The sequence below is a fragment of the Schistocerca gregaria genome, chromosome 1 (genome assembly GCF_023897955.1).
Source record: "Schistocerca gregaria isolate iqSchGreg1 chromosome 1, iqSchGreg1.2, whole genome shotgun sequence".
Classification (NCBI taxonomy): Eukaryota; Metazoa; Arthropoda; class Insecta; order Orthoptera; family Acrididae; genus Schistocerca; species Schistocerca gregaria.
This window is the reverse complement of record NC_064920.1, coordinates 233,304,296-233,331,947: the sequence shown is the minus strand read 5'-3', so window position 1 is coordinate 233,331,947 and position 27,652 is coordinate 233,304,296. Positions and strand designations below refer to the sequence as shown.

The 27,652-nt window shown below is 44.1% G+C and overlaps 1 protein-coding gene across 2 annotated transcripts in view; it reads left to right on the top strand.

The window, feature by feature from the left end:
* The window catches only part of LOC126338532 (serine-rich adhesin for platelets-like), a 2,400,280-nt gene that overhangs the window by 1,727,409 nt on the left and 645,219 nt on the right, over positions 1-27,652 (top strand). For both annotated transcript variants that reach the window (XM_050001562.1, XM_050001561.1), the window contains exon 5: positions 13,854-13,966. In XM_050001562.1, coding sequence (XP_049857519.1) covers positions 13,854-13,966 — 113 coding nt within the window. The remainder of the gene's footprint in view (positions 1-13,853; positions 13,967-27,652) is intronic.

Here is a 27,652-nt window from a genome sequence, read left to right as displayed (position 1 = left end):
TCTTCTTGGTGTAGCAATTTTAATGGCTAATAGAGTAAATACTGATGTAACCTTTCTCAATACACTGACCTCAGCCACCACTGAAAATATTCTGCACTTAACACCCCTAAAACCCTGTTTATAAATTAACGAAAACTAAACATGTTAATGTCAAATTCATAGCGGTCACGATTGCTGGGGTCGTTGGTTCAAAATGGTTCAAATGGCTCTGAGCACTATGGGACTTAACATCTGAGGTCATCAGTCCCCTAGAACTTAGAACTACTTAAACCTAACTAACCCAAGGACATCACACACATCCATGGCCAAGGCAGGATTCGAACCTGCGACCGTAGCAGTCGCGCGGTTCCGGACTGCAGCGCCTACAACCGCGAGACCACCGCGGCCGGCTGGGGTCGTTGGTAGTAGTCCAAGTGCAAAGCACAACACTGGAATGCTTCGAGCTGTTGTAGCCAAGTGTGGAACACAAATGAATCACTGTCTGGAATAAATATCCTGTACAACAAGGATATCTCTACCACTCCTTGAGATGGTGGTAATGGGGAGCAGAGAGAAGGGGGTGACATTTAAGCATAACTTTGGAAGGCATGAAAAAAATCCAACCATATTTATAACATATGCAGTTTAGTATTAGGGAAAACATTGCTTGGTGAAGACTCCTCGAGATGTCTTGATGTCGGATCTTGCCTTGTAATAAAAACCAAAACTGTCTTGCTCTGCTGGTACTGCGAACGGCTTAAAACAAGGGGAAACTACAGACCTAAATCTTCCCAAGAGCATGCAGTTCTACTGTATGGTTAAATGAAGACGGCATCCTCTTGGGTGAAATATTCCGGAGATAAAATAGTGCTCCATTTGGATCTCCGGGCCGGGATTACTCAGGAGGACGTCATTGTCAGCAGAGATAAAACTGGCATTTTACGGATTGGAGCTTGGAATGTTAGAGAATCTGTTAAGTAAGTTAGAAAATTTGAAAAGGGAAGTTGATGGGTTGCAGTTGTGAATTAGTGAAGGTCGGTGGCAGGAGGGTCAAGTGGTTCAAATGGCTCTACGCACTATGGAACTTAACATCTGAGGGTGCCAGGAGGAACAGGACTTCTGGTCTTGTGGGTACAGGGTTGTAAATACAAAATCAAATAAAGGTAATGCAGGGGCGGGTTTAATAATGAATAAGAAAATAGGAATGTGGGCAAGCTAGTATGAACAGCATAGTGACCGCAGTATCGCAGACAGAATAGACACGAAGCCCACGCCTACCACAGTAGTACAAGTTGATTTGCCAACTAGCTCCACAGATGATGAACAGATTGAACACGTGTATGATGAGACAAAATAAATTATTCAGAAATGTATGATGAGATAAAATAAATTATTCACATAGTTAGAGGAGACGAAAATTTAGTTATGATGGGGGACTGGAATTCGATTGCAGGAAAAGGAAGAGAAGGAAAAATAATAGGTGACTATGGAGTCGGCAAAAAGAGTGAAAAGAGAAATCCGCCTGGTAGAATTTTGGACAGTGCATAATTTAATCATCGCTTATACTTGGTTTAAGAATCACGAAAGATGGTTGTATACGTTTAAGAGACCTGAAGAAACCGGAAGGTTTCAAACTGATTATATAATGGTAAGACAGAGATTTAGGAACCAGATTTTAATTTGTAAGACATTTCCAGGGGCAGATGTGGACTCTGACCACAGTTTATTGGTTATAAACTCTAGATTAAAACTGTAGAAATAGGAAAAATTTAGGAAATTAAGGTGATGGGACCTGGATAAGTTGAAAGACCCAGAGGTTGTTGAGGGTTTCAGAGAGAGTAGTAGGCAGCGGTTGACTAGAACTGGGGAAAGATATACAGTAGAAGACGAATGGGTAGCTTTAAGTGATGAAATAGTTAAGGCATCAGAGTACCAAATAGGTAAAAAGAGAAGGTCTTGTAGAAATCCATGGAGAACACAAGAAATATTGAATTTAATTGATAAAAAGAAAAAAAATATATAAAAAGGTAGCAAATGTAGCTGGTGAAAGGGAATACAAACGTTTAAAAAATGAGATTGACGGAAAGTGCAAAAGGGCTAAGCAGGAATGGCAAAGGACAATTGTAAGGATTTAGAAGAATATTTCTCTAAGGCAAAGATATATACCGCCTACAGGAAAGTTAAAGAGATCTTTCAGGAAAAGAGAAGCAACTGTATGGATATCGAGAGCTCAGATGGAAAATCTGTCCTAAGCAAAGAAGGGAAAGCTGAAAGATGAAAGCAGTGTACAGAGGGTCTGTACAAGGGAGATAAACTTGAAGGCAACAGTATAGAAAGGAAAATGTGATTATAATTTGCATGTGTGTGACATTCTGTGTAGAGGAGGAGGTACAATAACTAGTAATCCCAAAAAGACATCAACAATGCTACTCAGAAAATCACACCTGCGAACATCACCAAAAATATTCATGTGAGTAACTGCACTGAAAAATGAGAGTCACTTTTCGAAGCGGCGTTTTGTCAAGCATGAAAGAGTAAGTTTTTCATTATTTAAATCAAGAACTACAATTACGGAGATTTACCTAGACTGAAACGTGATGCTCTGCATGGTACAATGCAGTTGGTAAGTATAACACTGAACAAGTAATCGACACGGTATGCGGAACTGTGCGCCTTCAGGGGACGGTCTAGCGTTCGAGGTGGATGCTCGGTCCCGTGACTAGACGCCCGCTAATGCCGTAATAAGCCCATGCCGCGCCCCTTTGAAAACCGTGGGGACGCCGGAAGAGTCATTAGATCGCAGTAATCTCATCCTCTTTTCATATTTAGGGGCGCAATTTTATTTCATTTGGCCCGACTCTCCGGAAAACGTCGCAGCGAGCACAAAGTCGGTAAATAATTTCGTAACGTCGTCCGTCTTTGAGAAAAACATTGGGGCAACGCTGCGGCACTTAGTCCGTACACACGTAACTCCAACAGTATCAGCTCTGGGCTACTTTGAAACTTCGTTAAGCAAGCCATGAATATTTAAATGGCTTTTTGATGGAATATTGCGGAACAAAATGAAATTTCAGGTATTAGCCATGGTGAATGTTAGAGACGGCCTAAGTACCGGAACGCGAAACGAGCCTGCCGCACAGGCCCTTCTCATCTTCCGCAAACGAGCCGGCGCCTTTCCTCCACTTGATGGACGCGTTACGTACGTCTGTGGCACTCAGCAGCCCCGCATCTGTACCGTTTTTACTTATGAGAATTTGGCAGTTAAAACGAAACTGCTTTGGATAATGATAATTTATTACTGAATCTGTAACACAGCCAGCGTTAATGAACTACTCTTAATTTTACATTATTTCCACTAAAATTGCTTGATGACAATGGGACGTACACTGCTGGCCATTAAAATTGCTACACCAAGAAGAAGTGCAGATGATAAACGGGTATTCATTCGACAAAAATATATACTGCAACTGACATGTGATTACATTTTCACGCAACTTGGGTGCATAGATCCTGAGAAATCAGTACCCAGAACAACCACCTGTGGCCGTAATAACGTCCTTGATACTCCTGAGCATTGAGTCAAACAGACCTTCGATGGCGTGCACAGGAACAGCTGCCCATGCAGCTTCAACACGATACCACAGTTCATCAAGAGTAGTGACTGGCCTATTGTGACGAGCCAGTTGCTCGGCCACCATTGACCAGACGTTTTCAATTGGTGAGAGATCTGGAGAATGTGCTGGCCAGGGCTGCAGTCGAACATTTTCTGTATCCAGAAAGGTCCGCACAGGACCTGCGACATGCAGTCATGCATTATCCTACTAAAATGTAGGGTTTCGCAGGGATCGAGCCTCGATTAACGTTGTGCCATTCGTGCACCCAGTTTCGTCGCTGAGTAGACCGTCGCAGCCGCTCCTGTCTGTGATGCACCATCAAGGGTAACCGCAGCCATGGTTTCCGATCTGATAGTGCATGCTGCTGCAAACGTCGTCGAACTGTTCGTGCAGATGGTTGTTGTCTTGCAAACGTCCCCATCTGTTGATTCAGGAATCGAGACGTGGCTGCACGATCCGTTACAGCCATGCGGATAAGATGCCTGTCATCTCGACTGCTAGGTGTACGAGACCGTTGGGATCCAGCACGGCGTTCCGTATTACCCTCCTGAACCAACCGATTCCATATTCTGCTAATAGTCATTGGATCTCGACCAACGCGAGCAGCAATGTGCGATACGATAAACCGCAATCGCGATAGGTTACAATCCGACCTTTATCAAAGTCGGCAACGTGATGGTACGCATTTCTCCTCCTTACACGAGGCATCACAACTACTTTTCATCCGGCAACGCCTATCAATTGCTGTTTGTGTATGAGAAATTGGTTGAAAACTTTTCTCATGTCAGCACGTTGTAGGCGTCGTCACCGGCGCCAACCTTGTGTGAATGCTCTGAAAAGCTAATCATTTGCATATCACAGCATCTTCTTCCTGTCGGTTAAATTTTGCGTCTGTAGCATGTTATCTTCGTGGTGTAGCAATTTTAATGGCCAGTAGTGTATATTCTTACTGTAATTGTCTGTTTTATCACGGAAGTTTCGTTCGGCTGCATCAAAAAAACGTTGCGGAATTTTGATGCCATGGAAAGCTTTTATGAAAGCCTCGGTAGCTCTGCGGTCAGCTTGGCAGATTGCTAATCGAAGGGGCCCGGGTTCGACTCCCGATTTTGTTGGAGATTTTCTCCGCTCGGGGACTGCGTGTTGTGTTGTGCTCGCATTCGTATCGTCATAATTGACATTCCAATATCGAGAGGGCTGTATAGGCATGACCCGAAAGCCAACAAATTAAAACAAAAATTGTGGAAAAATGGAAATTTGTGGAAAGTTCTTTTGTGGCGAAATTGCTGAGGTCATCGGTCCCTAAGCATACGCACTACTTAACCTAACTTGCTTACGCCAAGGACAACACACACACCCCATGCCCGAGGGAGGAGGACCCGAATCTCCGACGGGGCGAGTCGCGCGGACCGTGACAACACACCACGCGGCTCAAAAACTGTGAAGTTGGTTAGCACCGAAATATATCCACAGTACTTCGCATCACATGTAGGAACAGAAAATAAACAGCAGACAAGTGGTTTCACTGATACTGACATAAATGAAAGGTGTCTTCCCTGGACGTATTACCCTAACGTAACACAACTTTTTTCGGATTACATACCCCAATTTTTCGAAACTTACTTATTTATTTTTTTACCTCAAGGATTAAATGTAAGGCACTACGGCACAATTTCCGTAATCGCCACCAGTCCTCCAAATTTTTTCACTGAAAGTTTAAAACAGCCGGAATGATATAAATGTTTGTGAGATGAATTCAGAACCTACAATGAATTACGTACTGCGATCTGAGGAAACGTTATGTTTATCTAAAATAAACGTAGTAAATGTTGTGAGTAGTGCTATCTTCACTTTAGTAAGCAGCTCCTTGGATTTACATGCATTTAGGAGCTCATAATTGTTTTCGATAACAAATAAGAAATGCTTATGAATCTTCGAAGACGCAATTCTTTTTCCCAGCCAACAGCTAATAAGATAGTGCCCGAGAAATTTCCAAGTAGATATTATTATTGTTGTTATTATTATTATTATTGTTGTTGTTGTTGTTTTAACTGTGCACATTATATATGCTCGATTATGTCCACGGAGTACGTGAGTAATCGTGCCATCAACTAGTGGAACCCCATGATTTTCGCCTACGGGCGAATTACAATCTTTTCGGGTGTCATCCGCGAATTATGTGTAATTTTACGTTGTAAAATATTTCTGCCATGGTCAGAGGGCAAAGGAACATTGTTACTGTGTAAAACAATGCAGTCTGCTCTTGAGACGAATCATGCGATGCACGCTAGTGTTTGGCTGACGTAGTGCGAGGATGAAATTTCTTGATGAATGGCTTCTATACCAATGTATACAACAACGAAAACATAGACTGTCACCCTCCATGCCTCTAAACATTGAAGTCAGCTGAATTACTCGAGTGAGTGCACAATGGACCACAAGAAAAGCTACGTCGAAAACAAGACATTCTTACCTGTACGAATGACACTTTCTCGCGGAAAATATTTTAGACATTTCGAATGTATTAGATTCTCTGTAAAGAAAATATTAAGTTGTCCCGTATAAGTATTGCGGCAACATCTAAAAACTAATTTAACTTTTCAGGAATGTGATACCTTCAAAGAAATTCTGTTTCTCGATTGAGGAGTTTCATTGTTAAATTTAGTTCACACATTACAAAACCAAATTTCGCTTATTGGTAGAGACGCCCCCCCCCCCCTCCAGAAGGAATGTTGTCCGCAAATAAAACTAACTGAAGCAGCTTTTTCCGAACTAGGCATTCATTTAGACATAATTGCAAAATGGTGTGTCAGCTGTGTAATTTTCCATGCACATTGCCCATGCCCTATGGAATACAAACGTCACGATATTGAAGCAATTCTATGTCGCACGTTGTGGACCTGTCAATTAATTTTCTGTTAAACTAATGAGAAAATCGCATCTATTCAACTAAATCGCACGGCGATAATGACATCAGGGATTTTTGCTTCGTGGAGTACAATCTACATCCCAGAGTTCGACTTATCATGCAGTTTATTTACACTGTACGCAGTACTCCAGGCAGTAACGGTATCTGATAAACATTATGAAGTCAGTGCTGTATTAGTAATTAACGTTTGCAAGCATGATTAAATTTGTACCTACAGTTGATGCGAAGACACTTAACTCCTCCGAAACATATTGCTTTCAGTGTGCTAGTTTGTTTATTCCCTCATTCGGCAGCAACTGTACTAGTTCGTGGAATTTAGTTTTTGTTTCGAAAATTTCTTTGTGTATCAATGGAACATTTGTTAATATCATTTAACTTGTGGCGATTTTTTCATCGTCCATGTACGTGAGAATTCATAATAAACAAATCGAGATACCGGAAAGTCTTATTTTAGTTATAGTATGTATCTTTAACATCACCACAGCGTACAATAGCGGCTGTAATCTACTCACAACCACACTGGGCGTTATCATTCTTCTTAAATTTAAAGTGCCACTGGCGTTGCCACTTCCAGATTTTGAATTCCCGTCAACATTCAAAGTGTGAGTCGCGGCTCGTGATTTGCTGTGTAAAACTGCGCCATTTTAAAGCAGTCCAACCATCTAGGCCTTCTTTCGTCGATCAACTCAAGTACTTCTTGTTTTTTCCCTTAGTCCTTCGCAGTTACCTTGACCCCCTTTTGTCGATCAACTCAAGTACTTCTTCTTTTACCCATGGTTTCTTCGCAGTTATCTTCCTTGTGCTCGCGCACTACTGTTAATAAGTCTGTTGACAATATTACAGGCAGCCAAGTAGGAGCCCAACCTACTCTGCGGTCATCGCGTTTTGTTGGAGAAGTACTGAACTTGACATTTACAAAGAATTCTACTGCCCAACATGTTTATGTGTGGATTACAGCTGCTATTGTAAGTTGTTGTGATGTTAATATATAACTTGGGCCTTGAATCTTTCAACGCACATGACATGGTTGCTTATCGCACATTTCAGATAGCTGAGGTTTTCAGTTGAGATATTGGAACATCTTATTTTACTTCTAGTATGTCTCTAGTCGTAACGAGTCGCAGTGTTCGCAGGGCGAACGAGACTGAGTCTGTTTATGTATGTTTGGAACTAGGGTATTTTGTAAGTACTGAGTCACATGTGAAGATAAAAAGAGGCTCGGAGGGCTAATAGAAATATTTAACAAAAGTGTAATTGTCAGTATCATCTATAGAGCATGCAGTGACAAGTTAACCGTTCCAATCACATTGCGACCACCGACTGTGTTCGACGTCAGTTTGCAGTAACCACTGACAGAGGGCAGGTACCGCACTAGCAGTTGAGGGCATAGAAAGCGTATAAGGGTATAAGGGGGGGGGGGGGGGGGGGAGGACGCAGAAAACAGTGCTTATCTTACTCCAAGGGTAAAGGGTGGGAGCGTTTCCGAAACAGTTTGTGAACTGTTCGCGTGCATGCATGGCAAAATGGCGCTGTCCAAAACCGGCACCAAGGTCGTTGTGGTGTACCAGGGACTATAGGTGCCAGGGGAACAATGGCTGCGGATATGTGTACGAGAGAATAGACGTGCAACTTAAGAGCAACTGATCGCCCATATGAACCAAGGAGCTACGGACAATGTCTCCTCAACGACCGTTCAGCGAACATTGCTGCATATGGACCTCCGCAGTAGGCGCCTCGTTCATTCACCCTTGTCGACTCTGTTCATAGACGACGAAGGCTGGAATTTGCACACCAGTACCGCATCTAGACATCCAGTGAGTGGCGTCAAGTGGCCTTTTAAGAAAAATCGTATTTCACGCTCCATTGGGATTCTGAAAACAAACAACCTTACAATAATCTTCGGGTCCGCAGCTCGTGGTCGTGCGGTAGCGTTCTCGCTTCCCGTGCCCGGGTTCCCGGGTTCGATTCCCGGCGGGGTCAGGGATTTTCTCTGCCTTGTGATGACTGGGTGTTGTGTGATGTCCTTAGGTTAGTTAGGTTTAAGTAGTTCTAAGTTCTAGGGGACTGATGACCATAGATGTCAAGTCCCATAGTGCTCAGAGCCATTTGAACCAATAATCTTCGGGAGTCTCCAGGCCTGAGGAGATAAGGTTACGGTGTGGGGATTGTTTTTGTTGCATTCCCTGGTCGATTTCGCCGTTCTGGAAGGCGCAGTGGATCAACACAAGTATGCATCCATTGTTCTGGACAACGTCCACCCCTAAATGCAGTTTATTTTCCCTCGGGACGATGCCTTCTACCAGCAGGACAATACAGTGTGTACGCTGTTCACAATCTGCGTGCGTGGTTCGAGGAACTCAGAAGATGAGTCTAGGGTGTATTGTGTATTGAACCGGGGACCTAGAAACTACAGAGAAGCTTAATCCAGCCGTAGCCCTCAGTGGTTCACAACAGGCCACAGCAGCACACCCACCCCACTGCCGCCCTACACTGAATGCAGGATTATTTTGTTCGCCCCCTCCCCTCTCCCCCCTGAGAAGGTCTCATACCAGACGAATGTAACCCCAAATGTTTGCGTGGTAGAGTAATTATGGTGTACGCATACGTGGAGGCAGTGTTCGTTCAGCAATCGCCGACATAGTGTAACTGAGGCGGATGGAAAACCGCCTTAAAAACCATCCACAAGCTGGCCGGCACATCGGACCTAGACACTAATCCGCAGGGCGGATTCGTGGGTGCCAGGGACCGGCACGCCCTCCCTCTCGGAAAGGAGCGCGCCAGACCGCGCGGCTAGCCAGTCGGGCTGCGTTTAGCGTACTCCCATGAGGACCGAACTCTCGGGATTTAAATCGAATCGAGAAACGGTGGAACCACCTTGATCGGGTTGTTCGCACCACGGATGCTCAAGCGAAAAAGATAGCGCAGCCAGCCACGGCAATGAGTCAGCATGGCCCCACATCCCTGTCGGTATCTTCCAGAACCTCACTGACACTCTTCCTGAACGTTCGCAGCGCTCCACGCTGCAACAGGCAGTCATTCTGTCTTTTGACAACTGGTCACATTAATGTGACTGGACACTTTTGTGTCTCTCGAACTCAAATCCAATCGCTAAGTTTTTTTTTTACACAAATGTTTCGAAAGCGAAAATTCAATACTATTTTATGAAATCTAATCGAAATTTAATTACCCTAATAAGCAAACTTTACCAATGGATTCAACTCTCATTCTGACGACGGTAGTATTGAAACAATCTAAAACGTTTTCAGCGCAAACACTTGGCTCCCAGAAGTCAATTTTTTGTGTCTGGGCTGATTACATTATTCGTTGATAAATTATTTTAGTGCATGCTGCAGCGCTATTTATTTATTTTTTACTTCATTTTATTGTGCTTCTTGTTTTCTTGAATGTGTCATTGTTGCTTGGATGTTTTTGTAATGGAATTCCTGATATCCCCCGCCGCTGTGAGAGTAGTGCTTACCGCTTTAGGAATGCTGTGTGTAGTGTAAGGGTTTGTGTAAAGAGAGGAGTGAATGAGGAGTGTAGACCAGGGGTGTTCGATATTCGTTAAGCCTCCTTGTTACGTTCCTGATGTCCCCTACTGTTAGAAGTAGAACAATCATCAGATAGCTTTAATTAATATTCAAATTCAACACCTGGCCCAGTAGTGCCTTACTATCTAGTTTAATAGAATATTTTGTACGAAGAGTAGATTTCAGATTTATCGCTGTCTAAAAAACACTATTTTGAACGAATATACATGATGCATTATATAAGTCGCGAACGTTCCAAAGTTTTGTTACTCTATAAATGGGATTAATTATGTTCTATTTCAACATCACTTCTCTCGTTACTTCAGTGAAAAATTTCCTTGCCACACACCATTTTTTTGAACGTGACAAAGGAATTTGTTGATCAATGTTATATTTGATAGTATGGAAGCAGAATACCGGACATTTCTCCTTTCGGATTAAATTTATGTGCTTATTATAAACAAAAGGTTTTCGCACTTTTCTGCAAGAACAAAGGCCGTAGTACTGCCAGCTCTCTCTATCCAAGAACACAGAATCGGGTAATACAAGCACTGCAACGTTGCTCTATTTCGCGAGTTGCATACGACGTTGAAGACACATTAGTTGAATTAATAATAATAACACTTCAAAATTTCTATCGTTGCTACGTGAGCAATTGATGTATAGCCTCTAATTTTCCAAAATAAAAAATTTTAAATCAGGACTTTCAAATTAAATTGTATGTAAATTTTACGAATTCGAGATGGAACCCTTTCTTTTAATTCCAGTTTTCAGAGATTTATTTGCTTTGCTTTAATCACTTTTTTGAAGTATTATCACCTCTCGTGACGTCACCTAATATCTATGAATAATCGACGTTTCGTATATGAATGCTTCGCATAAAGCTTTGCGAGACATCATTTAGTTGTATACTATTCTAGATGTGTTTGTGTGGCGTAAACAATTAGGATACGTCGCTTTCACCACCAATAATAACGCTAAAATGAAGAAAGGCGAGCAACATTAACCAAAAAGAAATATAAGAGTCTGTTCTCTGCTCTCCTAAAAAGAAAGGACAGTTCTCAACACTGACCAAAAGTTTTACACAAAAACCTTCTTACAGCTCAAATCATAATACCACATATTGTAATTTTGTTATCTATGTCAGTATTAACTGGCCAACGGCCTTGCCCCAGTGGTAACAGTGGATGCCGTCAGATCACCGAAGTTAAGCGCTGTCAGGGTGAGCTAGCAGTGGGATGGGTGACCATCCGGTCTGCCGAGCGCTGTTGACACGCGAGGTGCATTCAGCTCTACTGAGGCAAACTGAGGAGCTACTTGACAGAGAAGTAGCGGCTCCGATCTCGTAAACTGACATACGGCCGGGAGAGCGGTGTGCTGACCACATACCTCTCCGTATCTGCATCCAGTGACGCCTGTGGGCTGAGGCTGACACGGCGGCCGGTCGGTGCTGTTGAACCTTCATGGCCTGTTTAGGGCGGAGTTTAGTTAAGTTTGGTTTACTATCCACCCATCTTGATCCACTCCGACAGGGAAATTGAAATATTTTTCAAGATCTCTCTAAATCAAAAGCCTATTGCGCAACCGTGGTGTATGATCGAAGTCCCTGCTCTTTTTGATATAAGAGATGTTCTCCGGTGGCTCGTTACGGAGTAATGGAGTTCCGTTTGATTTCTTACGCTCCTTTGTCTTTGCTACTGTATTGCACTGCGAATACCTGCACGATAGAGCAAACGTCGACAATATGCGCAGTGTGTCTTGTTTGGCGACTAACTTGTTCCTTTCAGTCACGATATATGCTGTTGGCAGCAGTGCCGCCCAGTTACCCTTCGTCCTTACGCTCGCATTCAGTACTGTTAGGCCCTGTCTCTGGTTTCTCTTTCCTAGTGGTGTTACTCGTGTGTGGACAGTATTACACAGCAGTACGAACAGGTTCACTGACGTAGAGTTGGCCGATATTCACTTCGTGTGTGGGTCACCAGGTGCAGTCTAGGAGAGGGACAACTCTTCCCGCGGCGACGGCAACCACGTCACAAAACTTTTGCAGCTGTTTTTTGTGTGGCACGTTTTGATTATTGCATATTACAAGCATTTTCACTGTTGATCAGGTTTTTTAGCGGAAAAAAGTAATGGTGGTAACAAACGTAATACATTGTAACAAAATTATTAGTTTGTAACGAGCTACCAGTGACCATGGGTTACTTACACGAGAATGGTTTATAAGTCTGGTAAATTTCCATGACAGAATGGAACATTTTTGTTGCGCCTTCAGAAATGGTAAGCTTTGTTATTCCAAGGGTCGTATAAAGAATTTCAACAATGTACAGCTTACAGTTCATTATTGACAACCGTCTTCATTGGTCAGTATCTTGACTGCAATTGGAAATGGAGAAATGAGAGTTTCGTGCTCTTATTAAACATTTTCATTTGAAGGGTTGGTCTGCCGCACTAATTAAAACAGAAGTGGATGACGTTCACACGGGCTCTGCACAATCACTGAAGACCATTTACATTTTGGTTAATGAACTGAAACATGGTCGGACACGCACTGAAGAAGAGCCTTCCGCCCGTCCAATTGAATTCAAAGGAAACCATTGATGAAATCCATGATACGGTGATGCAAGGCAGCCGAATAAAAAATCGTGAGATCGCTGAAACTGTGTGCGTCTCAACTGAGTGAGAGCATAATATCTTGCACGGCTATGACGAAGCTGTGTGCGTAGTGAGTGCCATGATTTCTGGACAACACGGTTGTTGAGAGGAGCGATTAGTGTGATTAATCAATAATTCAAGAACAGTCTTAATCGCATTTATTATTGTTATAATACCGCCAGCCGGATTCAACCCGACGTAGGGGTCATCTTCTGGGCGTTTAACCATTTGTCGACTGCTGATGGTGTCACTCCTGTCTACATAACGGCAGGAAACTATAGTTTCCCGCCTTTATGTAGACACACACCTCTCCATATCACACCCTCTTACTGGATTGGAAGACGATGACATGGCGGTCGGTCGGTTCCGATTGACCTATTTAGGCGCAGAAAACCCAACGTTTTTTTATTTGTAGGTTATTCAACAGGCTCGTTAGGGATGGGGATTTTCTCTGCCCAGAGACTGGGCGTTTGTGTTGTCCTCATCATTTCATTTTCATCGTCATCATTCGTGACAGTTGCTAGATTGGACTGTGTACAGATTGGACCGTGTACAGATTGGACCGGGTACAGATTGAACCGTGTACAGGTTGGACCGTGTACAGGTTGGACCGTGTACAGGTTGGACCGTGTACAGGTTGGACCGTGTACAGGTTGGACCGTGTACAGGTTGGACCGTGTACAGGTTGGACCGTGTACAGGTTGGACCGTGTACAGGTTGGACCGTGTACAGGTTGGACCGTGTACAGGTTGGGGCTGTGTACAGGTTGGGGCTGTGTACAGGTTGGGGCTGTGTAGAAATGGGGCTGTGTAAAAATTGGAACTTTGTACGGGCGCTGATGACTGCGCAGTTGAGCGCCCCACAAATCAAACACCATTAACAGGCTCGTTAGAGACTCCTTGCTGTACATCATCAAGTCGGAAAGGTTATGGACAATTAGAAGTAGTTTCCAAAATGAGACAAATTCTAAAACTGACTTCGACGCCACGAGTACCCAATCTCTCCCCCTCCTCCCCTCCCCAACCTCCCCCCTGGTGGCGTGTGTGCAGTGTGAATGAGCGCGGACGCAATATCGAGCACCCCTCAGGCGCAGGCAAGCGGCGCGCGAGTCGCTGCTCACCCTGTGAGAAGTTGTGTGTGTGCTGCTTGCAGTGGGCAGCTCCGAGGACGCCAAGGCGGCCACGCCCGACTCCAGCAAGCTGGCCGTGAAGAAGGCGCGCCCCAAGGCATCGTCGCCCAACCGCCAGGGGCCGCAGCAGTGCCAGGTGAGTGTCCAGTCCAGCTTCAGCTGTACAAGGTGGGCAAAAATAAAACTGTACCGAAAAATATTTCGTGCGCCTTAAGACAGGCAACCCAACTTACATCATCCGCTCTGGGTGGGCATGGTGCTAGTTGGGTTGCCTGTCTTGAGGTGCGTGAAATATCTTCTACCCTGTGTGCAGGTGATGTTCGTAGTGTTACCTGTCTTAATGCTCATGAAATACGTTCCGCCCTGTGTGTCGGCGATGTAAATTGGGTTGCCTGTCTTCAACAGCATGATATATTTTCGGGGCCAGTTTTATTTTGCGCGCCCTATTGTACAATTTTACTTTCAGTCGCAACTGCAGACATCTGTTACAGCTATTAGTCTCGACTTTTATTTCACCATCAGGTAGCCTGCCCCATACAGAGAAATATCATTAATATATTAAACCGTGAAGGTCATTAAAACCGAAGATACGGTCATGTTGACACAAGTGTACAACAGTAATTAAGAACTACGCTTACCAGCTAAAATACACTGCTCAAAAGAATTAGGGGAACCCAACTTCGGGTGTCTGCCATACCCCATCGAGCATTAATTGGGAGCTGGGTATACTAAAAAATTTTAACTTTTTGTTTCACAAATCATCATACACCCTCGTTCATTTACATACCGACACGTGCCGAAAACAAATTAGAAAAAGTAATTTAAAATGTCATCCTGCTTCTTTTCATTATATTTGGGAGCTTCAGTAACATGTACGCTCTCCGTGACCATTTACCGTCGCCTGACACCTATGTGGGATGGTCGGTATCAGTTTACGAAGATCACCCTGTCGTTTTTGTTCCAATTCTTCTGTAAGAGTTTTTATAGAGCCCGTAGTGAAACAGGACGACCAAGAAAACGACTGTCAAGCACTGGGACTCATCGTTGGCCATTGAATTATTTCATTATCCAGATCACTTGTGACGTTCATCTTATCGTGCATAAGGAGGACTTCAGGGCCACGTCGACCGCATAGTCCAACAGGAACAGTTCGATATGCTGCTTGGCAGTAAGACGACCATGGCCCGTCATAAGATCCGTACTGCCGTCAACACTGGTGCCTTCCCACACCATCAGAGAACCTTGGGCGATTTCCTAGACAACATTCGGCACGTAGAGATCACCACGGTGTCTTCACACAGTAATACGGCCATCAGCTTCCGTCAAAGGAAATCCGGACTCGACTGTAAATATCACGTTTCGCCAATGATGAATTCGCCTGTGGGAACGGCAGGACTAGGAGCTAGCTGTGAGATGTCGTGTCAAGCGGGGTACTCGAACAGGACGACTGGGTCGTATAGCCCTTTTCTCGTAACCTCTTCCTTACAGTTTGGTCGTACACAGCGGTTCCAGTGGCCCTTCTAAGATCGTTTTGCAGCGCTCTGGCGGTAAACGTACGATGTCACAATGCAGAAATTACTAGACATCGGTAATCACGTGGAAATCAAAGACCTCAGGCTACGCGACGAGACTACAGGTCCAGTGTGTATCGCAATATATACCGGACGTTGATAACACGTGTTCCCCTAATTCTATTGAGCATTGTATTAGTCACCCCGTTAACGGAACACATTGATCGCTTCAAACCTCCGTTCAGGGTGAAGAACTGGTACCTGGGGCTCATATGGCCCTACACCGCTAATATAAGCATGGAACTGAAGACGTGTAGCCTTATGTGCCCGTGAATTGCACGGAATCAACATAGTAAGACAGGACCACTTAGAGACATGATAGGATGGAAGTAGTGTTTGGGCGTATCCGCGACCACGCAGCGACTGAAGTCGTCCAATTCGATAGTCCAGTGTGTCTACAAGGTGAACAAGAAGGGCTGCTGCAATCAAGATATATTGGTATATTTATTTTTTTACAGTGACTGGTTTCGTTAGTGTCTTGTTGCCATCCTTGGACCTACAACGTACCAAAAGGAAAGCCTTTACTAAGAGAATTTATCAATGTGTTCAAACCCATTATCAATGAGAATATGTACATAAGCGTTAATTTACGTACCCTCGGAAAACTCTTATTAGCATGCATACATACCATCAATACAATAGGAACACTTTCCATTCATAGGAAATTACACAGCTTTGGCTTGTCAAACTCATAAAAAATATAAAGTACCCACTACAGCAACTGTGTGCACAGGAGTGGAGGTGAACATATACAAGGAGCGATCGTGCACTATTCTACTATTGATTCCAGTTTTCTGAGCTATGTTCAGAAATCATGTTGTAATCTGAGAATCCGAGACCATACCAGTATTTAGGCATAAGGAATAATCTCTATGTGCTGGCCGGTGAGGACGAGCGGTTCTAGGCGTTTCAGCGTTTCAGTCTGGAACCGCGCGACCGCTACGGTCGCTGGTTCGAATCGTGCCTCGGGCATGTTTGTGTGTGATGTTCTTAGGTTAGTTAGGTTTAAGTAGTTCTAGGGAACTGATGGTCTCAGAAGTTAAGTTCCATAGTGATCAAAGCCATTTGAACCATAATCTATGCTAAAAGGGTGAAAAGTAAAGTTCAAATGGCTCTGAACACTATGGGACTTAACTTCTGACTTCATCAGTCCCCTAGAACTACTTAAACCTAATTAACATGAGGACATTACACACATCTATGCCCGAGGTAGGATTCGAACCTGCGACCGTAGCGGTACCGAGGTTCCAGACTGCAGCGCCTAGAACCGCTCGGCCACACCGGCCGGCGAAAAGTAAATCTGAAGGGCTATTTTTCGTGTTCATTTGTCCGTTTTCAAGCAGATAAAGCCAATTATGTGGATACAAATAGCAGATCAGTTACCTTCTATTTTTATTGTATACTTGAATGAAGCGTTGATAAGTTTGAAATTTATTGCTGTTACAATGATTACCTTCCTCTTTTATTATTTCATAGAAATGGCAAACAAATCTTTAACCTTTTATAGGAGATGAATCCTAGTGCTTTATTGCTACATCACTTCACAAAAGTATTTCTGGACTAGGGTTAGTGCGATTCTTCAGTACAACGAATGTCTGACGACGACTGCGAGTACACACGCAGCACGTACACCCGTACTTTACGCTACGACAACCCGCAACAGGGAGGGACTTTAGTTGTTCAAAACTGTTCACATGTGTGTGAAATCTTATGGGACTTAACTGCTAAGGTCACAGTCCCTAAGCTTACACACTACTCAACCTAAATTAGCCTAAGGACAAACACACACACTCATGCCCGAGAGAGGACTCGAACCTCCCCCCGGAACCAGCCGTACAGTCCATGACTGCAGCGCCTGAGACCGTTCGGCTAATCCCGCGCGGCGGACTTTCATTGTCTCAGCAGTACTGTACCAATTCTTATGCCATGTGTTTGTCGCTCGTTTCTGCCGGAATTGCTATTAAAACAGCATTAAAATAGCACTGACCGCTTTTCTCATTTCCTATGATAACGCAATATTTCAAACACATGCGAATTTTATAAATAAAAATTCCTTTTTTTTTTTTTAAAAAAAAAGGGGGCTTATTTAAACACGAAAAACTTTAGCACTGCTGCTGTTGGTAATTGATACATCGCATTTTGCTCGGTTGTTAGCAAAAAATAAAAAAGTATCTTTTCTAACAGTGACATAACAGATACCGAAAAATATCGGTCACTCGGAATACCGGTATCGGTTTCCACAGGTCAGTTTTTCCCATCCCTTCAGACAGGCCTTGCGGCAAACGTGTCTCCTTCCTTAAGGATGCGTAACAAGATCTTCTTACGAAAAACCAAGAGTGAAATGAGATTTCTGAGTCAGGAACCCGCGGCGTAATCTTTTCGTTAGTTTTTGTATACAGGGTGAAAAGTATTTAAACCAACAAACTCTGGGAGGTTGTAGGGGACATCGAAACAAATATTTTCCCTAATGTCATTTTTTCCTATGAGGAGTATTTAAACCGGTAGAGGAAGATTTCTCTGGCGGAAAATTAATTAAACCAACAAACACTTTTCCATTTTTTTATGACCAAGAGACACACATTAACACAATCCAATTTTAATTACAGTAGATTTTCAAAAATGCCTCCATTGACACGTAAACAAAGGTTACACCCTCGGATCAGGTTCTGACACGGGCAAAAACCCCAAAAGTATCCTGAATTGTTCCTGCTGGTGCTACAATCCGGGCAACCAGATCCGCTTCTGATGCAAAAAAGTTGCATAAACAAGGCTGCGCATCTCTCTCCACACAAAAACGTCCAGAAGGGACATATCTGGGGATCGAGCAGGCCATGGTACAGGACCACCTCTGCCAATCCACGTTTCTGGAAACCGTCGTTCAAGGAATCGACGCACACGACGACTGAAATGTGCCGGCGCCCCGTCATGTGCTAACCACATGCGTTGTCTTGAAGGGAGCGGGACGTCTTCCAACAATTCTGGCAATGCTCTGGCGAGAAAATTGTAATAGTGCCTGCAATTTAATGGCCTAGGAGCAGATGCGGCCCATTTAAACAGTTCCCAACAACACCGACCCACATATTAACGAAGAACCGCATTTGATGAGCGCTAGTAACTGTGGCATATGGGTTATCGTCACTCCAAACATGCGAATTGTGCATGTTGAAGACTCCATCACGCCCGAACGTTGCTTCATCGGTAAACAACACAGAGGATGGAAATGTAGAATGCATTTCACACTGTTCCAGGTGCCACTGCGAAAACTGTGCTTTCGGTGGATAATAAACTGGTTCCAGGTTGTGGACAAGCTGTAAGTGAAACGGACTTAACAATTGTTCTCGAAGGACTGTTCTTACATTCGTCTGATTCGCCCCCATGTTACGTGCAATTGCACGTGTGCTGATTGAAGGATCCTGCTCGACATGCTGCAAGACGACTTCCTCAATTTGCAGTGTTCTTACCGGGCTACGGCATCCCTGTCCACGTAATCTGCTAAATGACCCGGTCTCGCGCAGACGTTGGTACACAGCAAAGGTCGTATGATGCGGGATACGGCGATTAGGATATTGTTATTGATAAACCCGCTGTGCAGTTCTTCCGTTGTGGTGCTCTACGTAGTATGTTGTTGTTGTGGTCTTCAGTCCAGAGACTGGTTTGATGCAGCTCTCCATGCTACTCTATCCTGTGCAAGCTTCTTCATCTCCCAGTACCTACTGCAATCTACATCCTTCTGAATCTACTTAGTGTATTCATCTCTTGGTCTCCCTCTACGATTTTTACCCTCCATGCAGCCCTCCAATGCTAAATTGGTGATCCCTTGATGCCTCAGAACAGTCCTACGAACCGATCCCTTCTTCTGGTCTTCTCCTCAATCCTATTCAATACTTCCTCATTAGTTATGTGATCTAGCCATCTAATCTTCAGCATTCTTATGTAGCACCACATTTCGAAACCTTCTATTCTCTTATTGTCCAAACTATTTATCGTCCATGTTTCACTTCCATACATGGCTACACTCCATACAAATAGTTACAGAAATGACTTCCTGACACTTAAATCTATACTCGATGTTAACAAATTTCTCTTCTTCAGAAACGCTTTCCTTGCCATTGCCAGTCTACATTTTATATCCTCTCTACTTCGACCATCATCAGTTATTTTGCTACCCAAATAGCAAAACTCCTTTACTACTTCAAGTGTCTCATTTCCTAATCTAATTCCCTCAGCGTCACCGGACTTAATTGGACTACATTCCATTATCCTCGTTTTGCTTTTGTTGATGTTCATCTTATATCCTCCTTTCAAGACACTGCCCATTCCGTTCATCTGCTCTTCTAAGTCCTTTGCTGTCTCCTACAGAATTACAACCTCAACGTTTTTATTTCTTCTCCATGGATTTCAATACCTACGCCGAATTTTTCTTTTGTTTCCTTTACTGCTTGCTCAATATACAGATTGAATAACATCGGGGAGAGGCTACGACACTGTCTTACTCCCTTCCCCACCACTGCTTCCCTTTCATGTCCCTCGACTCTACGTAGTACGCACCAACCACATCAGTGTACTCAATCCAGGTGTATCGCTCTATTAGTAAACAGAGACAACGCACTACTTCACTAGTGGACAGCAGTTGCCTACAACTGAAGAGCGTAATAAGCCCTCTAACAACTGAAGATCATAATACGGCTTCTAAAAACTGAAGAGCGTAATGCGGGCTTTACCAGTTTAAATAATACTCATAGGAAAAAATGACTTCGAGGAGAAATATTTGTTTTGATATCTCCTACTACCTCCCAGAGTTTGTCGGTTTAAATATTTTCACCCCGTACACAGAATGTAGATCGAGTTGCTGCCACCTACACTGTGCGATTAAGCTCAAGTGCTTACTGTTTTCATATGCAAGCCTGAAGTACAATTCATCCCGATTCGACGTTGTTTGCATGCCGTCTACGTGGTGTTGCAGATTTAATTGGCAGCGCTGTACAACCAAGAACGTATTATGAAAATGGTACAAATGGCTCTGAGCACTATGGGACTTAACATCTATGGTCATCAGTCCCCTAGAACTTAGAACTACTTAAACCTAACTAACCTAAGGACATCACACAACACCCAGTCATCACGAGGCAGAGAAAATCCCTGACCCCAACGTATTATGAAATCGTGTCTTTCACTCTCTGAGAAAATGCTTAGCTGGAATGATTTGTAGCAGGACTGTACAGAAGATGGAAATTTCGAAGAGAGCTGGAGAGGACGTGGCGGACGTAGAAGTGCATCCGGTCAGGAGCTTTTGATGTCGCTAGCGCGATGGCGGCGGCCCATCGGCGCGCTCTCAGTGTTTACCCTCCGACATTACTGCGGCGGGGCGGGCGCCCAGGGAAATCGATGGCCGACAGATTCGTAAGGGTTGCAGCGGAACAAAGGCCCCGCCGGCACTTGCGATGCCCGCTGCCCGCTCTGCGCGCTGCCGGCTCCCCGCTTCGACCGCGTTTCGATCGGCGCGCCGCGCGCCGCGCGCAGCCCGCCGGCTGCCTGCTTTATGAGGCAATTTGCCGTAATTGCACGCATTACGCCCGCCCCGGCCCGCGCACTTATGCTTCTCGTCACATTCCTTACATGAATAACACATTTCGCGCTGATGGAGTTCATCTCTCACCGAAAAGACGCCAACAGTCGCTCCTGAGCGCTCCCCTTTTTCTCACCTTTTTTTACTAACGGCCGCAGACGTAATCGGAAATGGGCGCAGTACGTCAAGCGCTCTTTCATGTGGTGCCTGCAATATAGCGCGCTGCCTGACATCCTAACTCATGAAAACAGTAACTGCAGCAAATAGATTCGAGCGAAGCAAGACTAGTTCACGGCGAAAAAATATTCGCCATCTTAGAACACTTATTCATTACCTCTCTTCTCCAGACACACAAAATACGGAGTGTTTCAGAAATGACGGTCAATGTTGTGTTGGCTGAAGAGCCAACACCGTGTTGCTAGAGGAGGCCGAAATGCACGCGTTTTAGCTCACGCGGGCTGGCGTGAGGAGGGAAGAACTATACTGACGTGAAGTCTGGAACATGACAAGGAATTAGAATTCAGAAAGCGGACGTAATTAGTTTGATACTTAACTTTAATCTATTAATGAGGAACGTCGCTCTTGACTGTACATGATTCACAATATTATCAGTTCAGAATACATTCTTGAAGAATATGGCGCCTTGTTAGGTCATAGCAAATGATGTAGCTGAAGGCTATGTTAAACTGTCGTCTCGGCAAATGAGAGCGTATGTAGTCAGTGAACCATCGCTTGCAAAGTCGGCTGTACAACTGGGGCGAGTGTTAGGGAGTCTCTCTAGCCTAGACCTGCCGTGTGGCGGCGCTCGGTCTGCCATCACGGATAGTGGCGACGTATACTAACAGACCGCGGCCGATTTAAAGGCTACCACCTAGCAAGTGTTGTGTCTGGCGATGACACCAGAGTCAATATCAGGGATATGACAAGAATGTCAAAAAAGTCAAGTAAACATGGGCTCTACAACACGTATATTATGTGATCAAAAGTATCCGGACACCTGGCTGAAAGTTACTTAAAAGTTCCTGACGCCCACCCTTAGCCTTGATGACAGCCGGCCGTTGTGGCCGAGCGGTTCCGGCCCTGGGGCCGAGCGGCTCTAGGTGCTTCAGTCCGGAACCGCGCTGCTGCTACGGTCGCAGGTTCGAATCCTGCCTCGGGAACGGATGTGTGTGATGTTCTTAGGTTAGTTAGGTTTAAGTAGTTCTAGGTCTAGGGGACTGATGACCTCGGATGTTAAGTCCCATAGTACTTAGAGCCATTTGAACCTTGATGACAGCTTCCACTCTCGTAGGTATACGAGGTGCATTCAAGTTCTAAGGCCTCCGATTTTTTTTTTTTTAATTAACTACTCACCCGAAACTGGCGTTACTTCTCGACGTAATCGCCCTGCAGACGTACACATTTTTCACAACGCTGACGCCATGATTCCATGGCAGCGGCTAAGGCTTCTTTAGGAGTCTGTTTTGACCACTGGAAAATCGCTGAGGCAATATCAGCACGGCTGGTGAATGTGCGGCCGTGGAGAGTGTCTTTCATTGTTGGAAAAAGCCAAAAGTCACTTGGAGCCAAGTCAGGTGAGTAGGGAGCATGAGGAATCACTTCAAAGTTGTTATCACGAAGAAACTGTTGCGTAACGTTAGCTCGATGTGCGGGTGCGTTATCTCGGTGAAACAGCACACGCACAGCCCTTCCCGGACGTTTTTGTTGCAGTGCAGGAAGGAATTTGTTCTTCAAAACATTTTCGTATTATGCACCTGTTACCGTAGTGTCCTTTGGAACGCAATGGGTAAGGATTACGCCCTCGCTGTCCCAGAACACGGACACCATCATTTTTCAGCACTGGCGGTTACCCGAAATTTTTTTGGTGGCGGTGAATCTGTGTGCTTCCATTGAGCTGACTGGCGCTTTGTTTCTGGATTGAAAAATGGCATCCACGTCTCATCCATTGTCACAACCGACGAAAAGAAAGTCCCATTCATGCTGTCGTTGCGCGTCAACATTGCTTGGCAACAAGCCACACGGGCAGCCATGTGGTCGTCCGTCAGCATTCGTGGCACCTACCTGGATGACACTTTTCGCATTTTCAGGTCGTCATGCAGGATTGTGTGCACAGAACCCACAGAAATGCCAACTCTGGACGCGATCTGTTCAACAGTCATTCGGCGATCCCCCAAAACAATACTCTCCACTTTCTCGATCATGTCGTCAGACCGGCTTGTGCGAGCCCGAGGTTGTTTCGGTTTGTCGTCACACGATGTTCTGCCTTCATTAAACTGTCGCACCCACGAACGTATTTTCGACACATCCACAACTCCATCACCACATGTCTCCTTCAACTGTCGATGAATTTCAATTGGTTTCACATCACGAAGATTCAGAAAACGAATGATTGCACGCTGTTCAAGTAACGAAAACGTCGCCATTTTAAGTATTTAAAACAGTTCTCATTCTCGTCGCTGGCGGTAAAATTCCATCTGCCATACAGTGCTGCCATCTCTGGGACGTATTGACAATGAACGCGGCCTCATTTAAAAACAATGCGCATGTTTCTATCCCCTTCCAGTCCGGAGAAAAAAAATCGTAGGCCTTAGAACTTGAATGCAGCTCGTACTTTCAATCAGGTGGTGGAAGGTTTCTTGGGGAGTGGCAGCCCATTCTTCACGGAGTGTTGCACTGAGGAGAGGTATCGATGTCGGTCGGTGAGGCCTGGTACGAAATTGGCATTCCGAAAAATCCCAAAGGTATTCTATAGGATTCAGGTCAGGACTCTATATAGGCCAGTCCATAACAGGGATGTTATTGTCCTTAACCACTCCGCCACAGGTCGTGTATTATAAACAGGTGCTTTATTGTGTTGAAAGATACAATCGCCATCCCTGCACTGCTCTTCAGCAGTGGGAAGCAGAAAGGTTCTTAAAACATCTGTGCTGTGATAGTGCCACCCGAAACAACAAGGGCTGCAAGCCCCCTCCATGAGAAACACGACCACACAATAACACCACCGCCTCCGAATGTTACTGTTCGCACACTAGCAGATGACGTTCACCGGGCATTCGCCATACCCACACCCTGCCATTGGATCGCCAGTTTGTGTACCGTGATTCATTACTCCACACACAGTTTTTCCACTGTTCAATCGCCCAATGTTTACTCTCCTCACACCAAGTGAGACGTCGTTTCGCATTTATTTGCGTGTTGTGTGGCATACGAACAGCCGCTCGACGATGAAATCCAAGTTTTCTCACCTCCTGCTTAACTGTTAAGTACTTGCAGTGGATGCTGATGGAGTTTGGAATTCCTTTGTGATGGCCTGGCTAGATGTCTGCCTATTAGACATGACGACACTCTTCAACTGTCGGTGGTGTCTCTCAGTCAACAGACGAGGTCGTGCTGTACGCGTTTGTGCTGCACGTATTCCTTCGCGTTTCCACTTCGCTATCACATCGGAAACAGTGGACCTAGGGGTGTTAAGAACTGTGGAAATGTCGCGTGCAAACGTATGACGCATGTGACACCCAATCACCTGACCAAGTTCGAAGTCCATGGGTTCCGCGCAGCGCCCCATTCTGCTCTCTCATCATGTCTAATGACTACTGGGGTCGCTGATATGGAGTACCTGGCAGTAGGTGGCAGCACAATGCACCTAATATGAAAAACGTTTGTTTTTCGGGGTGTCCGTATACTTTTGATCACATAGTGCACCTTAAGAGCCGTGGGCATTTCTTGATCTTCGATAATGTGAAACAAATCTCTTCTACTGCAAACTCGTTGCTTTCCATATTCTGGGAAGTGGTAGAATGGACCAAAACAACAAAAAGAATGTCCACTAAACATTTGCTCTAAAATTCATGCCTTTAAAGTTATGAGCACTTGTTCAGTAGAAGAGATGCGTTTCCAAATAGCGAAGATGAGCAAGTGTTAATAGCTCTTCAGGTACGCGTTTTAGAGCACAAGTTTACTTGACATTTTTTTCTTCTTTTGATCCGTACTACCACTTCCCAAAATATGGAAAGCAGAGAGATTGCATTAGAAGAGATTGTGTCACAGTATCGAAGATAGAAGAGATTTGTGTCACAGTATCGAAGATGAAGAATTGCTCATAACTCTTTTAAAGTATGCGTTTCAGAGCCCATGTAAACTTCACTTTTTTGTTTCGAATGATCATTCCTGTCTTACCCCTGAATACTGTCCATCACTTCTGAAAGAGAGAGAGAGAGAGAGAGAGAGAGAGAGAGAGGAAGAAGAAGAAGAAGAAGAGGAGGGTAGTGAATGAGTGGCGAATATTTTTTCGTCGTAGACTAGTCTTGCTTCGAAGGCTTTTATTTGCAGTACCTACTAAGATGTTAAGAAAAGTGTTCCATATTTTAAGAGGTAGCAGTATGGACTCAAATATAAAATGTGTAGCTCAAGAGATACAAGCACATGTTCATCTTCACTACACGAGGACGTGCTGAAAAGTAATGCCTCTAAATTCTTTATATGAAAACTCTTGACTTCACGTACGAGAGTGGTTTGATAAGTGTGGTAAATTTTCATGAAAGAATGGAATATTTATGTTGCGCCGTCATAGTCGGTAAGCTTGATTATTCCAAGGATAGCATAAGGAATTTCAACAGCATACAACATAGAGTTCATTGTCGACAGCCATCTGAATTGGTCAGTGTATCGACTGCAACTGAAAATGGGGAAAACTGAGTTCCGTGCTATTATTAAACATTTGCATTTGAAGGGTTGGACTGTCGCCGCTGGAAAAAATCACAAGCCGAATGACGGTAATCTCGCGCCAATTACATGAATATTTAACAAATCAGAAAACTAAATAGGCAAATCTTAGGTATAATACCAATTTTTCCCAACCTTATGGAGTCACTGGTTTGTTGCCTGGGCTCAAGACGACCGGACAGCGCTGGAAATCAGTTTTATCAACAGCAGAACAAATAGTTCTATAAAATTGCCAGATGGCGTAAATCGGTAAATTACAGAGCCGTTGTATTCAGGTTGGCGACGCAGAAACGCCAGTGTGAAAGAGACGCTTCTTTAGCACGAGAGTTGCTCTCTTGGCGGCATTGCAGAATGAGCAACCTCAACGCCATGGGAGTCCTTTCTCTTCTACGCCCTTCGACACTCATAACTGTGGTCCGGTTTCTGTCTGACTTGTGGATACAGTGTTTTGCTACTTCAACCCTGTTACCTCAGTCTTGGCCACGACGGGTCCTTCTGGGATGAAACTAGCAAGTTCAAGGAGTGTATTCCATTTGAAAGATTTCTCCAAATCTAAAATACTATAATCGTAGATTTGCGTTTATCCTGTGATAGTCATCGATTCAGTATTGACACGTGTCGTGTGTTCCTGTATTTCTCTGAAACCCACCCTGGTTCTCTCTGAGGCCGGCCTCTTCCAGTTTTTTCGTTACCCGTGTTGCTAAATGGCTAAAACACTACACGTCGCACGTCTCTGGTTGAAGCACGCCTATCTAACGGCTGTCAGGTGAGCAAAAATTTGGTTTTCAGCGTTTTATATAATTATTGACCGAAATTAAAAAATTTAAACTACTGTCACAATGTGTTCATTGAGAGGTATAATATAACGTTACTGGTCCTCGCGTGGACTTTCTGCTCTTGTATTTGCTGTCTTTGTAGTTAAAATTACTGGATATAAAGTCCGCCTGTTAGCCAAAACACTGTTTTTCCTTATGACCCAACCATGTTACAGCACCTCTGTGCCATCGCCTGTGGGTTTCTTCATCAGAATCTGGGAAATGTGAACATATTTTGAGTGATAACTAACCTCCCAGAATTAGGTCTAAAGAACACTTTTTTTGTAATTACATTAAGTTTACGTTATACGCTTCTGCAATGCTATTTGTACATTACTGGCAGACTATCATCTGCAACCAAACGATGTCAATGTCAGTTTCGTTGGCGAGTTAACACATCACTTTTAAGATGAAACGTAATTTTATTGTGCCAAGATATTTCGCGAATATATTTGCTGTTAGTTACATTTTGCATTAGCATCCTCGTGTGTTGCTCAGAAGCACCCACAAATACTAAACGTATTCTGATCAGCTATGTTGCAACTAACGCTATTCACTTCATCAAAGCGCAGCGTAAATGTTGATACTGCGTGTCCTCTCACAGTCGTCGTTCACTTATTCTCAAGTGAGTTCGACGCCGAATTTTGTTTACTCTCTCTCTCTCTCTCTCTCTCTCTCTCTCTCTCTCTTTCTCTCTCTGCTGTGTGTGTGTGTGTGTGTGTGTGTGTGTGTGTGTGTGTGTGTGTGTGTTGAATAGTGTGCATTAGCATGATGTAATGTACTCATTTATAACCTGTTTTCCTTCTGCTATTGCCTTTTCTGTGGAGCCGTTTGTGTTTACTCAGTGTGCTAGTAAATATAGGTGTTTTATTGTGGAAAAACAATTTATTAAGACAATATTATAGCTTAAATAAGTTAATTAGTATCTATTGTGATCTGTATATTGAAGGTGTCGCTTTTACTTGCGTAGTTCTTGTGATAAGCTAACTGTTCTAAAGCGCAAGCCTTTGGCGTGTGTGTTTACTGAGTGCGCTTATAAATAAAGGTGTTTTCTTGCGGAAAAACAATTTATTAAGTCAATATTGTAGCTTAAGTACGTAAATTGGTATCTATTGTGATCTATATACTGCCTTTTCTATGTGGAAGTT